Source organism: Cylas formicarius, unplaced genomic scaffold (assembly GCF_029955315.1).
Source record: "Cylas formicarius isolate icCylForm1 unplaced genomic scaffold, icCylForm1.1 PGA_scaffold_7__23_contigs__length_41026272, whole genome shotgun sequence".
NCBI lineage: Eukaryota > Metazoa > Arthropoda > Insecta > Coleoptera > Brentidae > Cylas > Cylas formicarius.
Window position 1 is genome coordinate 16,742,620 of NW_026844352.1, and position 14,934 is coordinate 16,757,553.

Here is a 14,934-nt window from a genome sequence, read left to right on the forward strand (position 1 = left end):
CAAGAAAGAACGAAATGAAAGAAATGAATTTAGTTCAATGATAGCGGCTAAAGCATTCGTTGGGCCACTCTCTAGTCCATGAGGTTTTATTCTTCTAGACCTTCTTGAAATAGACTTTACAGTTTGTCTCAAGAAAACCCAGAAACTTATTGTGAGTAGCCACAATAAATGAGGCACAGCGATCTATAAATGAACCAAAGGTTTGATTTAGCAAATCTCTCGAAAGTATGACTTCGAAAGCCACTTAAGAGTTATGCGCAAATGAGCGATAACAATTTTTTTATTGATGACTTTCAACGTATATAAATACCGAGTATTACAAACCCAGTTTTTCGCAATACCCTTGAGTATTCATTTTGAAAAACATGATAACAGGTTTGTTGCTTGCGTTTCTCCTCGCCTCTGCTACTTCACGAGAGGTCCAAACTAATGACCTCAATGATATTTTTGATGCGGTGTGGGATATCTTGAACGCGCTGAGAATGACGATCAAGCTACCGGATGATGCAGGCTTAAACATAGTGAGTATATTTAGCGATATAAAATAAATGCTAATAATATTATAAGATTCCAAAAAAATGGACACTAAAATTTACGATACCATAGTATAAATCTAAAATAACAATAATTAATGATTAAAAAAGAAATTAATAGTATAGAGACTCAAATACACTGCAAAATACTGCGTGAAAGAGTATTCTTTGCTGCTACTGTTTAAGAACTGGAAGGATATTTTAATAAGGCGAGGATCATTTGTGAGCACACCAGCTGTAAATAGATATTCAAAAAGACAACAAAAACAGGAAATGTGGAAGATATTTCAAACTCAATTTAAATGAAATCAACAAACAAGGTGACAAGAAACGTTGTTTTATCTCTAATTAAGTGTTTGTTGAAAAATTGACGCATTTTATCTACACTGATTAACAGCCAATTATAAATGGCATATTTCAAGTAGCCACTTCCCAAGCAATCTCAAATTTTACACTGTTGGCCAACGAAAGCATGGGACTTTTTGAGAGTAACTTCCTTGAATGTGGTTGATAGTATCTAACATTAGGTTTGTAATATCTTAATTATAAGCAGCTACATGAGATTAAATTTACAAAATGATGATATGTATAAAAGCGGACATTTCGAAAATTCTCAAATATCTAGGATGTCGAATGTTTAACAATATAAGCTCACATTCACCAAAAGCGTTATGTCTGCCACTATTGTGAGTAACGGTTTTTTAGCTATATGGTGTCGATATTGCTATATAAATAAATTGGTTACCACAATAACGCTATATGATGAAATGTACTGAACTATATTTATATACCGAATTGGCGAGTTCACGACAGGTCGGTGTAACAGATAACAAATATGCAGCTATAATTATATTAACGAATTATAAACATAACCCATAACCATACTAGTAGTGGCATCTCCTAGATCTTTGAATCAACTGACCGAATGGTGCAAAAATGTGAATATCATCATAAACTGCAGTCATCGTCAATAAAGCAAACCCGTTAAACTGATCTTTTCGGTTTGATTACTGTTAAAACTGACAAAACTGTTCAAGGCACCATAGTTAATAGTAACTATTTTGCTGCCAAAATACTGACTCTTCCGATACAATTAAAATTCTTGCATTCTTGCATCAATTCTTCTAGCAAAGAAAAATCCAAGAATCACTACAAATCTTTAAACAAACAAACAATCTTAACCGCGGCTCCCAATATAGTAACCGATTATCCGAGACAATGTTCATGATGCTCTTTTTTCAACTCCGCCCCCGCAAACAATATATAACTATTTACAAATCTTTTGCATTCCTTGTGCGTCTGTTTTTAATAAATCCAACTTGCTGACGTTTCGCCAGTCATCCCGTTGGCTCCTTCATAGCTTAACTGACATGCTTATATATTGTTTAAAGGGGGCGGAACTAAAGTATGAACATTGTCTCGAATGACTGATTCCCATATTCCCGAAAGATGAAAACGTGAGTTGCGGTTAAGTTGGTATAAGAAGTGCAAAACTTCCGCAAGTTTGCTATATAACTGTATAACTTGCTATATAGCTGTAGATAAAACTTGGTAAAACACAAAACACTGTAAGCTAAGTAAAGGCTTCTGTAAAAAAAAAACCCTCAAAAATGGTGTTTTGTGCAAAAGTTATTTGAATTACATCTTGATGTTATGGACGTGGTGGTAAACTTTGGACAAACCAAATCAATTCTTTATTAGCTGGAGTAACCCTAACCCTCGTTCTTATGGTGCAGTGTTTGTATTCAGGCGGACGGCTTGTGAGGTTTTACTAGGAACATAAATTTGAAATAATGAAGACATGGTTTAAGTTGCTTAAACGATGCTTCTCTTCAAGACTGTCATCATATTCGAATGGTACAAAATCAACTTGATTTGATAACGATTTAGGTGATGTTCTCGTCCCATTTCAGACATAAAATGACATAACATGTTCTAAACCTACACTAACCAAAACTTGGAGTGTCTATCAAACACAAATAAGTAAGTAAGCAAGAGTATCATTGATAAAATAGCTTAGAATTACTCAAAAGTACAACAAAAATGAGTGCATAAACAGGGAAATTAGGAGACATATAAAACAAGCAAAAAAACTATGGGTATAGCAATCCCGTCAAGAGATAGAATAGTTGCACACGAATCATGACACTCAGAACTTCCATAAAACACTAATATCTCCGATGGACTCTTGCAAATTGAGGTTCACAGAAAAATGATCATATTTATAAATAAAAGGTAATTTGAAAGGTAATTTGGGTATAATTTGATCTAGGACATGAATTTGACTACATCAATCCAAAAATTTTGCAATGTGTCAATAATTATAAAGCCCGATTGTTTCTTGAAATGTGCCATATTAACAAAAACAAAGATTCAATTAATTACAAGTCTGATACACAACAAATAAGCAATATATACTGTAACATTTTTCAGTTAAACCACAGATAATGTAATGTTCGGCCACCGAGTAGCGTATTCGCGTTGCGTTGTTGATCCACGGAGTAGGTTATTTTGATGCCCTTTTTTTGTCATTATTTAGATCGATTGTTTTTTTTTTTTTTTGTTTTTTTTTTCGCTACCCCCGTTAGCGCAACTTTTGCCTACCATTATTAAGAATTGTATACTAAGTGTTTATCCGTTTGTTTCATTATGTCGCTTCGTTCATTTACCTTAACTGTAAAGTATGGTTTTTGAGAAACTATGTGGTAGACTCTAATTTTGTAAGTATTTCTCACGATTGTTTTAATTGTCTGTTATATAGTTTGACCTGTTGTTTTCATTAAATTTTAGTTCACTCCTGAAGAAGTCAACAAATAAATTGACGAAATATTGAGTGTTAAAGAAAAAAGGAGCTTTCTATTTTAACCACGAACCGCTACCCGATATCCTTTGAATTCAAATAAGTTTTGTACGGTCGATATAAGAAGAAATTCCAAGTGTTATATATATATATATATATATATATATATATATATATATATATATATATATATATATATATATATATATATATATATATATATATATATATATATTACATATACATATTTGATAAAGACACGGTGTTGTCGAAACAATCGTCATGTGAAAGAAAAAGAAAGAAAAGCAATTATTTACTTTAAACTTTCTTTTCTGGAACAAATAATTGGTTTTTGCTGTTGACTTCGAGCAGATTATAGTCAAAAACCTGCATTTTCCGCATCAAAACTGCAGATATCAGCTCAAACTAACATTTTTTATCCAACCAGTTACCTTTTGTTGTCAATATGTCTCAAATATTAGTCAAAATTGGCGTCTCATAGTAACGAAAACCTTTATAAACCATTAGATATCGGTATAAAAACCCCTTTCTGAGTCAAATAGTTGCCAATTTTGAAAAGATCGCTCTCAGAATCTGCTTTTTCGCCCCGTTTGGGACAAATAAATGGTTTTCGCTCTTGTCTTGATTTCGAGTAGATTATAGTCAAGTCAAAACCTGCATTTTCATAACTTACCGGACTCAAATCTACATTAAAATTGCAGATAACTACTTAAAAATCCACTTTTTTGGATTAATAGTACGTTTTTCTTCCATTTTTCAAGCAGATTTTAGTCAAAATCGGCTCCTCCGGTATATATCGTACCTAAAACCGCATCAAAACTGCAAATATCAGTTTAAACTATCATTTTTTGATACAAACATATATGTAACAGAAGCGTACGCTGACATTCAAAAGACAAAGTAACAAAAGCGTGCCCTTTTATGCGTTGATTGAGAGGCCCTCTTATGCGTAAGCATTCTGACTTCTTTGAAATTATGCCCAAGTTTAAGGAGTCAAATGTGCAAGAAAAATTGAAAAATACTCCAATCAGTATCTTCGAGCTTATCATAAATATCATTGTTGGAGCAGTTGGTCGATAATTCTGTATAAGCTTTGAATACTATTTTTTAAACATATCAGTCCGAAACTTCCAATTCTTAGATCAGAAGTCAAAAGGACAAATTCTTTAACCAATGAAGATGGCATACATAATTGACAAAGTAAATTGATGATTGTTTCGACAACATCGTGTCTTTATCAAATATTTTTAGAAATTTTTATATATTTATATTATATTCGCGAATATAATAAAGTCTCAATTAATAGATAACAACAAACACCAAGAAATTTCTCAAATCTTACTAGCAAAAACTATCAAAAACAAAATTTTCCAATGTATCAAATACGATACTACTGAGTTATATTAAAGACAAGTCAAGGAAGTAATTAGTAACTTCACACTATTTAGTGACAAAGACAAGTACTTTTTAACAATTATGAATTCACACGAATCAACAAAACAACTGTACCAAAATAGACTAGCACAAAAAATAGAAGACAACCATGTATACGCAGAAGAAGATATAAATACCAGCTGGAAGAAAATAGAGGAAAATATGGAAACTGCTGCAAAAGAAGCGTTAGGTACCCGTATAGTCACATTGAACAATGATAGATACCCCAATAAGACACCTTGGTTTCTTCAAGAAGTGAAAAATATATGTAAGGAAAAACGAAAAGTGTACGTAGCCTACAGATCACTGAAGACACCGGAATCTCATGAGCGTTACAAACAGAAACGAAACGAAACCAAAGCACAAAACTACAACAAGATTTTTATAGCATACATAAACAGACATGGCGGGTAATAAGACAACAACGGAAAGAAATAGCAGAACTCTACGAAAGCACCTTAATCCCTGAACATAAATGGAACAGTACCTGACGGAGCTGTTCGGAGGAATACCTAGCGATAGAGGAACAAAAATATCCTAAACACCTGCAGAATACCAGACCCATGGAGAACTAGCACAATGATACTTATGTTCAAGAAAGGAGATAAGCAGGAGCTGAGCAATTACAGGGACATAAACCTTCTAGATACAACACTCAAACTCGCCACAAAACTTATTACCAACAAAATCAATGGTCTTACGTTGCTACAAGATGAACAACAAGGATTTAGAAGAGAACGCTCGTGCGTGGATGCAGTTTTTATCTTAAGACAGATAACAGAGAAATCCATAGAATATAACAAACCAGCCTACATTGATCTCACAAAGGCATTTGATCGTGTTCAACTTGAAGATGTAACACATTTATTGTATAACAGAAATATACCCATAAGTATTGTCCAGACGATAGAAAATATATACTTGAACAAAAACATCCAAGCCCGTATTAATAAAAAGTTAACTAAACCTATCCAGGCCAACAACGGTATCAGACAGGGATACTCTCTTAGTCTGTTGTTATTTAATATAATTATGGATGAAGTGATAAAAAAAGTTCGTTTGGGTAGAGGGTACAGAATAGGTAAAGATGAAGTGACAAATATCTGCTATACAGACGATGCAATGATATGCGCAGAGAACGAAGACGATCTGCAGAGACTTTTAAACATCTTCAACCGCACAGGCAAGCAATTTAACATGACTACCTCAGCCAAAAAAACGAAATGTATGACCACATCAAAAGAGCCGCTCAGATGTAAACTGGAAGTGGACAGGCAAGTAATTCAACAAGAAATGGAGTTTAAATATCTGGGTATTGACATTACCAGTTATGGAAATGTGGAGGACGAAGTGAGGCCACAGGTAGAAAAAGCCAATAAAGTGGCAGGCTGCTTAAACGATGTAATTTGGCGAAACAAACATCTGAAAAAAACATACAAAAGTACGAGTCTACAAAACAACGATCAGACCGATCATGACCTACACGGCAGAAACAAGATCAGATACCGCAAAAACTTCTTCTGGAGACTACGGAAATGAAGATTCTCCGCCGCATCTTAGGAAAAACACTGCTAGACAGAGAAAGAAACGACAACATCGCAATAGTGCGGAGTGGACAACGTGAACGACTGGGTGCTCCAAAGAAAAAGACAGTGGAATGACCATATTAACCGTATGCAAGATCGCAGATTAGTAAAAATCGTTAGAGACAAATCACCAGACGGAACACGGAGCGTGGGACGACCGAGAAAAAGATGGAACGACGATTTCAATCCAGGTTGAGAGGCGACCGATGAAGGAACAGGCCATAGGCCTACTATACAAGAAAGATGAACAAGAAGATGAATTTACAACTGCCGAAATATTCTTTAGTTAAATTACATAAACAAGATATGCCCATTAGACCAGCCGTGCCTTATGTAACAGCTCCAGCAATTAAACTCTCAACAAAATTAGTAAATATGTTACAGTTGCACACGGATTTTAAACCAAAATTTGCAATAAAAAATTCTTTTGAATTAATCAACAAAATTCCATCTAACGCAACACTATTGTCCTTTGTTGCACAAAATTTATTTCCCAACATTCCACATATGGATGTGATAGATTTAGTAGATTTCACCCTCATTCGGAAACAAGTTAACCCATTGGTGAAACAACATTTATTAGATTGCTTAATAGTATCTTTAGATCAAAATTATTTTGAACTTAATGGACAGATTTACCTCTCTAAGGAAGGTTTGATTATGGGAAACCCACTTAGTCCTTTGTTAGCCGAGATTTTTATGGATAATTTGGAAAATATCATACTAGAATATCCTTTAAGTAAAAGTTTTCTATGATGGTATAGATACATGGATGATGTCTTTGCTTGCTTTGTTGGAACGAACAGACAATTGAATTCTTTTTTAAATTACATTAACTCATTACATAATCGTATAAAATTCACTATCGAGATTGAACATTATAACTTTATTAATGCGGATCTTGTCCTAAAATTTATATTGGACAAACAGGTAGATCCTTCAAGAAACGCATTAACCAACATAAAAGAGCGTTTAAAAACAATAGTCTAGATTCAAATTATGCTACACACTTAAACACAGAAAAACACATTTTTGACCACAATTTTGATATTTTACATACATCCACAAAAAGTAGAAAATTTAATTTATTGGAAGCCATGGTGATTAACAAAATGAGACACTCAAATGTATTGCTTAACGATCAATTAGATTTAAATACCTCTACATTATTAAACTTAAATTCTCACATGTGTTATCGAAACAATTGTCATGTGAAATAATTTCGTGAAAATCTGAAAATCGTGAATTAGCTTTTATTTATTTTGTTAAATGGATTTTCATCAAGTTAAAACCACCTCAGTTCAATACATGATTGGCTTGAATCCTTTTTTATTGTTTTGCTCAAGACAATCATGTTCAATGGATAAGCCTGTCTGGAGGATATCCAGGCACTTCTCAACGCAATGCAAAAGATAAGTAAAACCTGAGGCCTTCAAATAAATGTTTGCATGGCATAATGGATGATAGCAAGGAGAATAAACGCCGGACAAGCGTTACATGTTAGACCTCTTGAAAGAGTTAACCATGTTAAATATCGAGGCAGCTGAATCAAAGGAAAGTGAAGAAATGATGTTGCAGGAATCCTTGAACGGATCGCCTTTTCTCACAAGCCATTCACATCTTTAAAGCCTATTTTAAGCTACAGAAACCTCTATATGCATGTTCAAAAAAGATTCCTCAAATGCTGTATCTAATGGACGTTGCTTTATTGCAGTGAATCCTGGTATCTTAAAAGCTTTAATTATAAACAAGTTAGAAGCATTCGAATTATGGTGTTATAGCCGAATGTTTAGGATATTCTGTGTTACCAATACTGAAAACGATGTCGTTCTTACCATTACGACCATAAAAGCAATACATAATAATAATTACGGGACTTAAAAGTTTGCCTTATCATCCCAGGTGTGATGATCGCCAACATCTAGCTCTCAGTAAATGAATCCATTTCATACTTTATAACACAATAATAGAAAAAGTGGAAGCCGTTGAATTTTTGAGATCACCCTCATTCTCCTTCTCATCTTAGATGAAACTGTGATTTTACAGACTCAGTTACTAACCAAATACAACTATCCGGTTGAAGAACACACAGTAGTCACAGAAGATGAATACACTCTATCCTTGTTCCGGATACCGACCGGTAGAGCCGATACCAACAACTTATCCAAGCCTCCCGTGTTCCTCATGCACGGTCTGCTGTCATCTGCGACGGATTTTTGTAACATGGGACCCAAAAAATCCCTCGCAATGATACTCGCAGATGCTGGGTTTGACGTATGGCTCGGTAATAGCAGAGGGAATAAACTGTCCAGAAAGCACGTAACTTTGGATCCGGATAGAAATTCGTCTTATTGGGATTTTAGGTAATAAAAAATGCCATCGTTGCGGGTTCTATGCTAAAATACGACCTTTAGTTTCCATGAAAAAGGAATCTACGACTTGCCAGCTTCAATCGACTACGTACTGAACGTCACCGGGCTTCCGTCATTGTCGTATATCGGGCACTCTGAAGGAACGACCGACTTTTTCGCAATGGGTTCTGAAAAGCCAGAATATAATTCCAAAATCGACATCGCCATTGCGTTAGCTCCGATAGCTTATATGGAGAACGTGACTAGTCCTTTAGTGCGATTAATGGTAGATTATATGACAACATTGAAGGTAAGTGGATTTGGCATAAGTGCCGACAGTGCAATACAGGGTGTTATTAGGTTTATGACTTAAAATCTTAACGAGAAGTATAAAAGACATGGAATTTTCATAGATTTAGGGAGGACTTTTGAAACTGTTAACCACTCTATACTACTTCCAAAATTGAGGAATTTTGGTGTTAGAGGAAAAGTGCAGGAAAATGATATTAAAAGAACATAATATAACAGGTGAAAATAAATGGTAAATTGAGTAAACAGTGGACACTGAAGGCGTGGTCCTTGGCCCTGTGCTATTTTTACTTTACCTGAATGACCTAAGGGACGTATTATCTGGTAACGACTGTGTATATGCTTGGCTGATAACAGTGTTATGTTAACCAAAGCAAAATCATTATGGAAAGAAGTTCATGAGCTGTCGAAAGAATATTAATCTATTGGATGAGCCAAAATCGCTTAACACTAATAATTAACATTAATAATTAATAATTGTTAACTGTATGGGACAGCACACGCGAAAGTTTAAATAACAACATTGAAATCTTGCAGAAATGCATAGAAAAAATTATTTATAAAAAGCCGAAAATGTACTCGACTAAACTGTTATTTATAGAACAGAGATTTATAACTGCAAATTTATGTAAGTAGTATTATTAGGCTTATGAAACAACACCTAACACTTTGTCTCATAATGTAACAAAATTGTAAATTCATAATGACAATAATGAATATTACAATAAAAACAAAAAAACCTTCTTACTGAGTTGTGTTTTGCAACTATTTCTAAGTCTAATCAAAGAACAATATCAAAAATCAAATCACAAGCTGTTGGGGCTGATGTAGTCCATTTAATCTGCTCTCCAAGATTTTTATTATTCTTCTTAGGCAGCCATTTCCCCCTAAAAAAATTGGCGATGCAACTAGTTAAAATGGTGCATGGGAATGCACACCTAAATAGTTCTGCAAAGGTCCTTCCAAATCATCGACGCAGATCTTCGAGCCCTCTTTTTTTGCCCTCGATTTTTCCTTCGATGACAAGCCGATGGCTGTAGTCTTGGAAAACAAACGTCAACTTCAATCTACTGGAATTTTCTCAGCTTTGTTTGTAGTGTTTCTGTTCTACTGGTTTATTGCTTTTGTGAAACTTGATAGCACGTCTCACTTCCTCATCCGTGACATTAGGACTTGTCTCATTTAAATCGTCACCTTGGGGTTTTTGGTCAGGCTGCATACCATTGAAAAGGTCTTTCACATACTCTGTCCGTTGTTTCAGTCTTTCTTTGCCCATCAGGATTATATAATCACCGCTTTGGTGAACTCTTTAAGCTGCAAGTAAACCGACTTTATGTAGAAAAATATCATTCTGGAAACATCATAGCTGTTCCATGGTATTAAGAATAGTGATGATGTTGTATGTGCAACAGACAAAACTAAAATAATAAGTTTGGTTAGTTCTCAAGTTCAGTCAAGCTTTTGACACACTCAATCATCAGCTTTTCCCTAGTTCTCAAACGCAAGCTGTCTGGTAGAATTGTATTTGAACCAAAAGAGGTAGAGGGAGATGTCCGAAAACACATATAGGGACGAAATTACTTGAGTCGCAACTTGTTCCTTCGATAGCTCAAGTCCGACTGCATTACGTTATAAATTGGTTTATTTTCGACTGTTACAGAGGATCGTAGGTCGTCACGAAACATTACGCGTAGCTTTACGGATCGTCTTTATTTTTGCAGCCGACCCTAGTCGAAAGTTCTTTTCATCTTTGTCGCCCGTTGCCGCTGCATACAGTGTTGTCGATTGACGCACTACAAATGTTATTAAATTAAAATTAATTTGTAAACATACGCCCTCTCTTGAAAAATCTCAGTTTTTCAACATAAAAGAATATTCTCAAACTATCAGAACTACAAGATTTTGGCTTCCTTTGACCAAAAACATATATTGTTACATTCAAATTTCGACGTTAAATCATATTTGCAGTAAAGACTTAAATGTGTATCTAGGTCTTATTAATTAAATCAAGAATCTCGTGCTAATTTGGAACTTTCTTTTAAATCGATCTTAATTTATGATTTTGATTGCTTTCTTCTTTTTCCCTGGGAATATAAATCAGTTGATACTTACAAATACTGCTTTCTGTCAGTTATTTTACCTTGCAAAGGGTATCATTTGCCTCTGTGTTCGGATGTTTAAATATGCAATGCTATAGCAACAGGATATCGAAAACACTCCTTTGACGTTATATTTGTTTTGATGTTGTTCAAGCTGTAATGAAATACGATAGAATCAACAATTATTCTCGAAGCTTCACTGGCAGCTAAAATCAAAATTACTTACTGTTTGTTTTAAAATCAATCTGTGGGCAGTAAATAAAATTGACTATTATTGATCTGACCGAGAGGAGACGTCAATCAGCCGGTATGCGAACTTCTTCGTTGGTTACCGCTACGTCTAGTAGACAACCAGTAAAGTGCGTTAAGTTTCGCATTTTTGCATGAGTAATTTCACTCCCTAAATCCCGTAACTAGCTATTTATTGGCAGCCTATACTTTAATATTTCTTTGCATTCTTTTTTTTTTCTAATAATTAGATCCGAATCACGATGCCAACTAATAGCAGCGGTCGACGGTACCAACAGTCCAACTTTGGTTACCTGTAGGGTTGAACCATAAGTATCGATACCTTGACTGAGAGAATTTCCAGTGCCAACTAACTCCCTCAACATTATATGTAGTAAATCTCGACGACTGCTAGCCAAATATATCAATTTATTATAAAAATTTCCACCCTATCTATTTTGTTGTTTGGTATGCAAATCGGAAGATTTTCCGACTTCACTTTTCGTATGCCGTATGCTGCTATTTAATTTGGTCGTAGCCCGTTATCTTGCGTTTTGGGTTTGCTTTACGTTGCCTTTTGGCACTACGACCTCCCGGAAGGTGATATTCAGCTCGACAACGGTATGTTTTTTGCATTCCGTTCCTCCATTTTGTCCAGAGCATGCCGCGATTCATTACCTTGGCCATTTATTTCTGTTACTTGCATATTTTAGATTAAAGTCAAATAATTGCTTTTCGAAAAACCACCGGACCGGAAAAACCGACTGGTTTCTTGATTAGTCGGATGTAGGGTCGAGGGCCGAGGCAAGTGGAAAACAAAAATCTATATAACGGTAATTTATTTCTGTTTCCTTTCACTACATCACTCTAATTTTCGGGTTTTGTAAATAATTGGATTCATATCTGAACTAGTGTTATTAAGTACATATCCATAATAGTCATTATTAACTAGAGCTATAAGGTACGGGTTTATATCGACCCAGACTCTTCTGGACACAATATCTATCCCGAGGTCGTCTTGTACAAATTATTAACGACGACCCTGTCACTGGCCGCTTATATCAGCAGTACAGGCTACCATCCAGGTTTGATCTTCGCCCAACTTTTTTTCCTGTTCAATTATTGATATAATTAATTTATTTTGGGGAAGTCAATTCCATCCCCGGATACTATTATTGGACTTAATGTACAATTGTAAGACAACGTGACCACGAAGGCACGGTACGGTAAGTTACGGGGGTAATTTAGTAGTTTACGTAAAACATATTAAGTAATGCAATATATATTTTTTGTTATTGCTCTTTCTTTTCTTGGCGTGCCCCACAAGACCGAGCTGTCAGCTAATCTTGTGGATATATTTTTTTTTTGTTTTATCTTTTCCTTTCTCTTTTTTTATTATAAATTTCAGTAAGTAGGGTTCAGGTGTTTAGCGGAAATCCAATAACACACAGGGCGAATTCTGGTACATTCTGTCATAGACCAGTGGCGCCCAATAACCCACCCCTACTCTCCGGCTAACTTAATTTGTTTTGGTTGTCACATCTAGACATTCGTTATCACCTACTCGCTGGTTTACTGATTGATCCTTATAAACTTTTTTTATATTATTATTTGAATTTTCAAAAAAAAAACGTGGCAAATTTTATTGCGCCCACTAAAGTTAACAGGGCTATATGTAAAGGGTGTTTTTTTTTTTCAATTTATAGAACTTTACGTTGCAATAAAACAACGATGGATTATTCGATTGACATGAATTTTATTTATCCGAAAGATAATCTTGTGGCATTACATTTTAAATATGATTTCTGGCATATGAAGGCCACGGCTGGCGCGGATGTAGTCCAATCTGGACGTCCAATTTTCGAATACTTTTTCCAACATTTGTGGCCGTATATCGGCAATAACACGTCGAATGTTGTCTTCCAAATGATCAAGCGTTTGTGGCTTATCCGCGTAGACCAATGACTTTACATAGCCCCCCAGAAAGTAGTCTAGCGGTGTTAAATCACAAGATCTTGGAGGCCAATTCACAGGCCCAAAACGTGAAATTAGGCGGTTACCAAACGTGTCTTTCAATAAATCGATTGTGGCACGAGCTGTGTGACATGTTGCGTCGTCTTGTTGAAACCACATCTCCTGGTTATTCAATTCATGAAAGAGTTAGTAATCATAGCTCTACACCGATCACCATTGACTGTAACGTTCTGGTCATCATCGTTTTTGAAGAAGTACGGACCAATGATTCCACCAGCACATAAAGCGCACCAAACAGTCAGTTTTTCTGGATGTAACGGTGATTCAACATACACTTGAGGATTAGCTTCTCTCCAAATGCAGCAGTTTTGTTTGTTGTCGTAGCCATTCAACCAGCAGTGCGCTTTATCGCTAAACAAAATTCGCTTATGAAAATCGGGAACAACGGCAATCTCGTTTTGGGCCCATTCGACGATGATCGTTTGGCTTCAATTCTTGGACGAGTTGGATTTTGTAAGCACGTAAACCAAGATCCTTCCGCAAATTCTTCCATAAAGTGGATGGACACAGATCCAATTCCTGTGCTCGATGACGGATGGACTCATTCGGGTCTTCCTCAATGCTACGCTCTACAGCAGCAATAGCTTCTTCTGTACGCACCGTACGGCGTCTCTGGGGATGCGAGTTATCAATTAGAGGAAACGTGGTGCGAAAACGTTCCATGTTTAATCGAATTAACTGCGACGATTTTGTCGACGGTAAAATGGACGTAGGGCGCGATACGCATTCCGCACAGAACCATTATTTTCGAAATAAAATTGCACTATTTGCAAGCGTTGTTTAGGCGTGAGTCTATTCATGATGAATTGCCAAACCGAACTGAGAATAAATCACTTGACAGCTGTTAAACCGGCCGTCATCTTGAACAGTAATGCCAACTTAAAGTTTTATACATCGAAAAAAAAACACCCATTATATTAAAAAAAAAACAACTCGCTTGATTGTCAGTGTGTAGGAATTACTTATTGCAATTTAATATTTCGGTACATTTGGGTAAACAATTGAGTAACAATTTAAACTTTGCTTACTACCTTAAACATATTTGACTACCTTATTTATATATCTAGTATATAATATATAATACACAATAATAAATTAATTAGTAGTTATTATTCGTGACTTGACCATCCCCCGTCCCCCGGGGGAGATTTTGTGATTGCAAATTTACAGATTCCCAAGCAACCGAAAAAAAAAATTAGTTTGACCATTCTACGAGAGATGTCGCCACCCATTAAGAGCTCAGGTTTCGATCGCCAGATGTCACCCTTAATGGGGGGGGGGGTAGTTTTCGCGTTAGTGCCTTTTTGGCAATTTCGCCCCGCTAGGGGTAGTTTTTGCGTTAGTGCCTTTTTGTTTTGACGTATTTTTGCGCGAGGTGAAAAAAGCGACCGGTGTGTCGCGCGCGGTCGGGGGATTCGAACCTCGAACCCCGCGCGCTATGTTAGTCGAGCCTAGCCGAGCCTAGCCGACGACGATTTCGCGGCGGCGGCGACGATAAGAGAATTCAACTAATAAAAGGTCGTCGAGGTCGCTTAAAAT

The 14,934-nt window shown here is 35.8% G+C and overlaps 1 protein-coding gene across 1 annotated transcript in view; it reads left to right on the top strand.

Annotated features, from left to right (window-relative positions):
• Positions 1–348: 348 nt before the first annotated feature.
• Positions 349–14,934, top strand: part of LOC132705065 (lipase 3-like) — a 51,534-nt gene continuing 36,948 nt past the window's right edge. Inside the window, exons 1-3 of the mRNA XM_060675498.1 lie at positions 349–521; positions 8,421–8,737; positions 8,789–9,035. Of these exons, the coding sequence (XP_060531481.1) occupies positions 366–521; positions 8,421–8,737; positions 8,789–9,035 (720 nt within the window). The 5' untranslated portion in view covers positions 349–365. The remainder of the gene's footprint in view (positions 522–8,420; positions 8,738–8,788; positions 9,036–14,934) is intronic.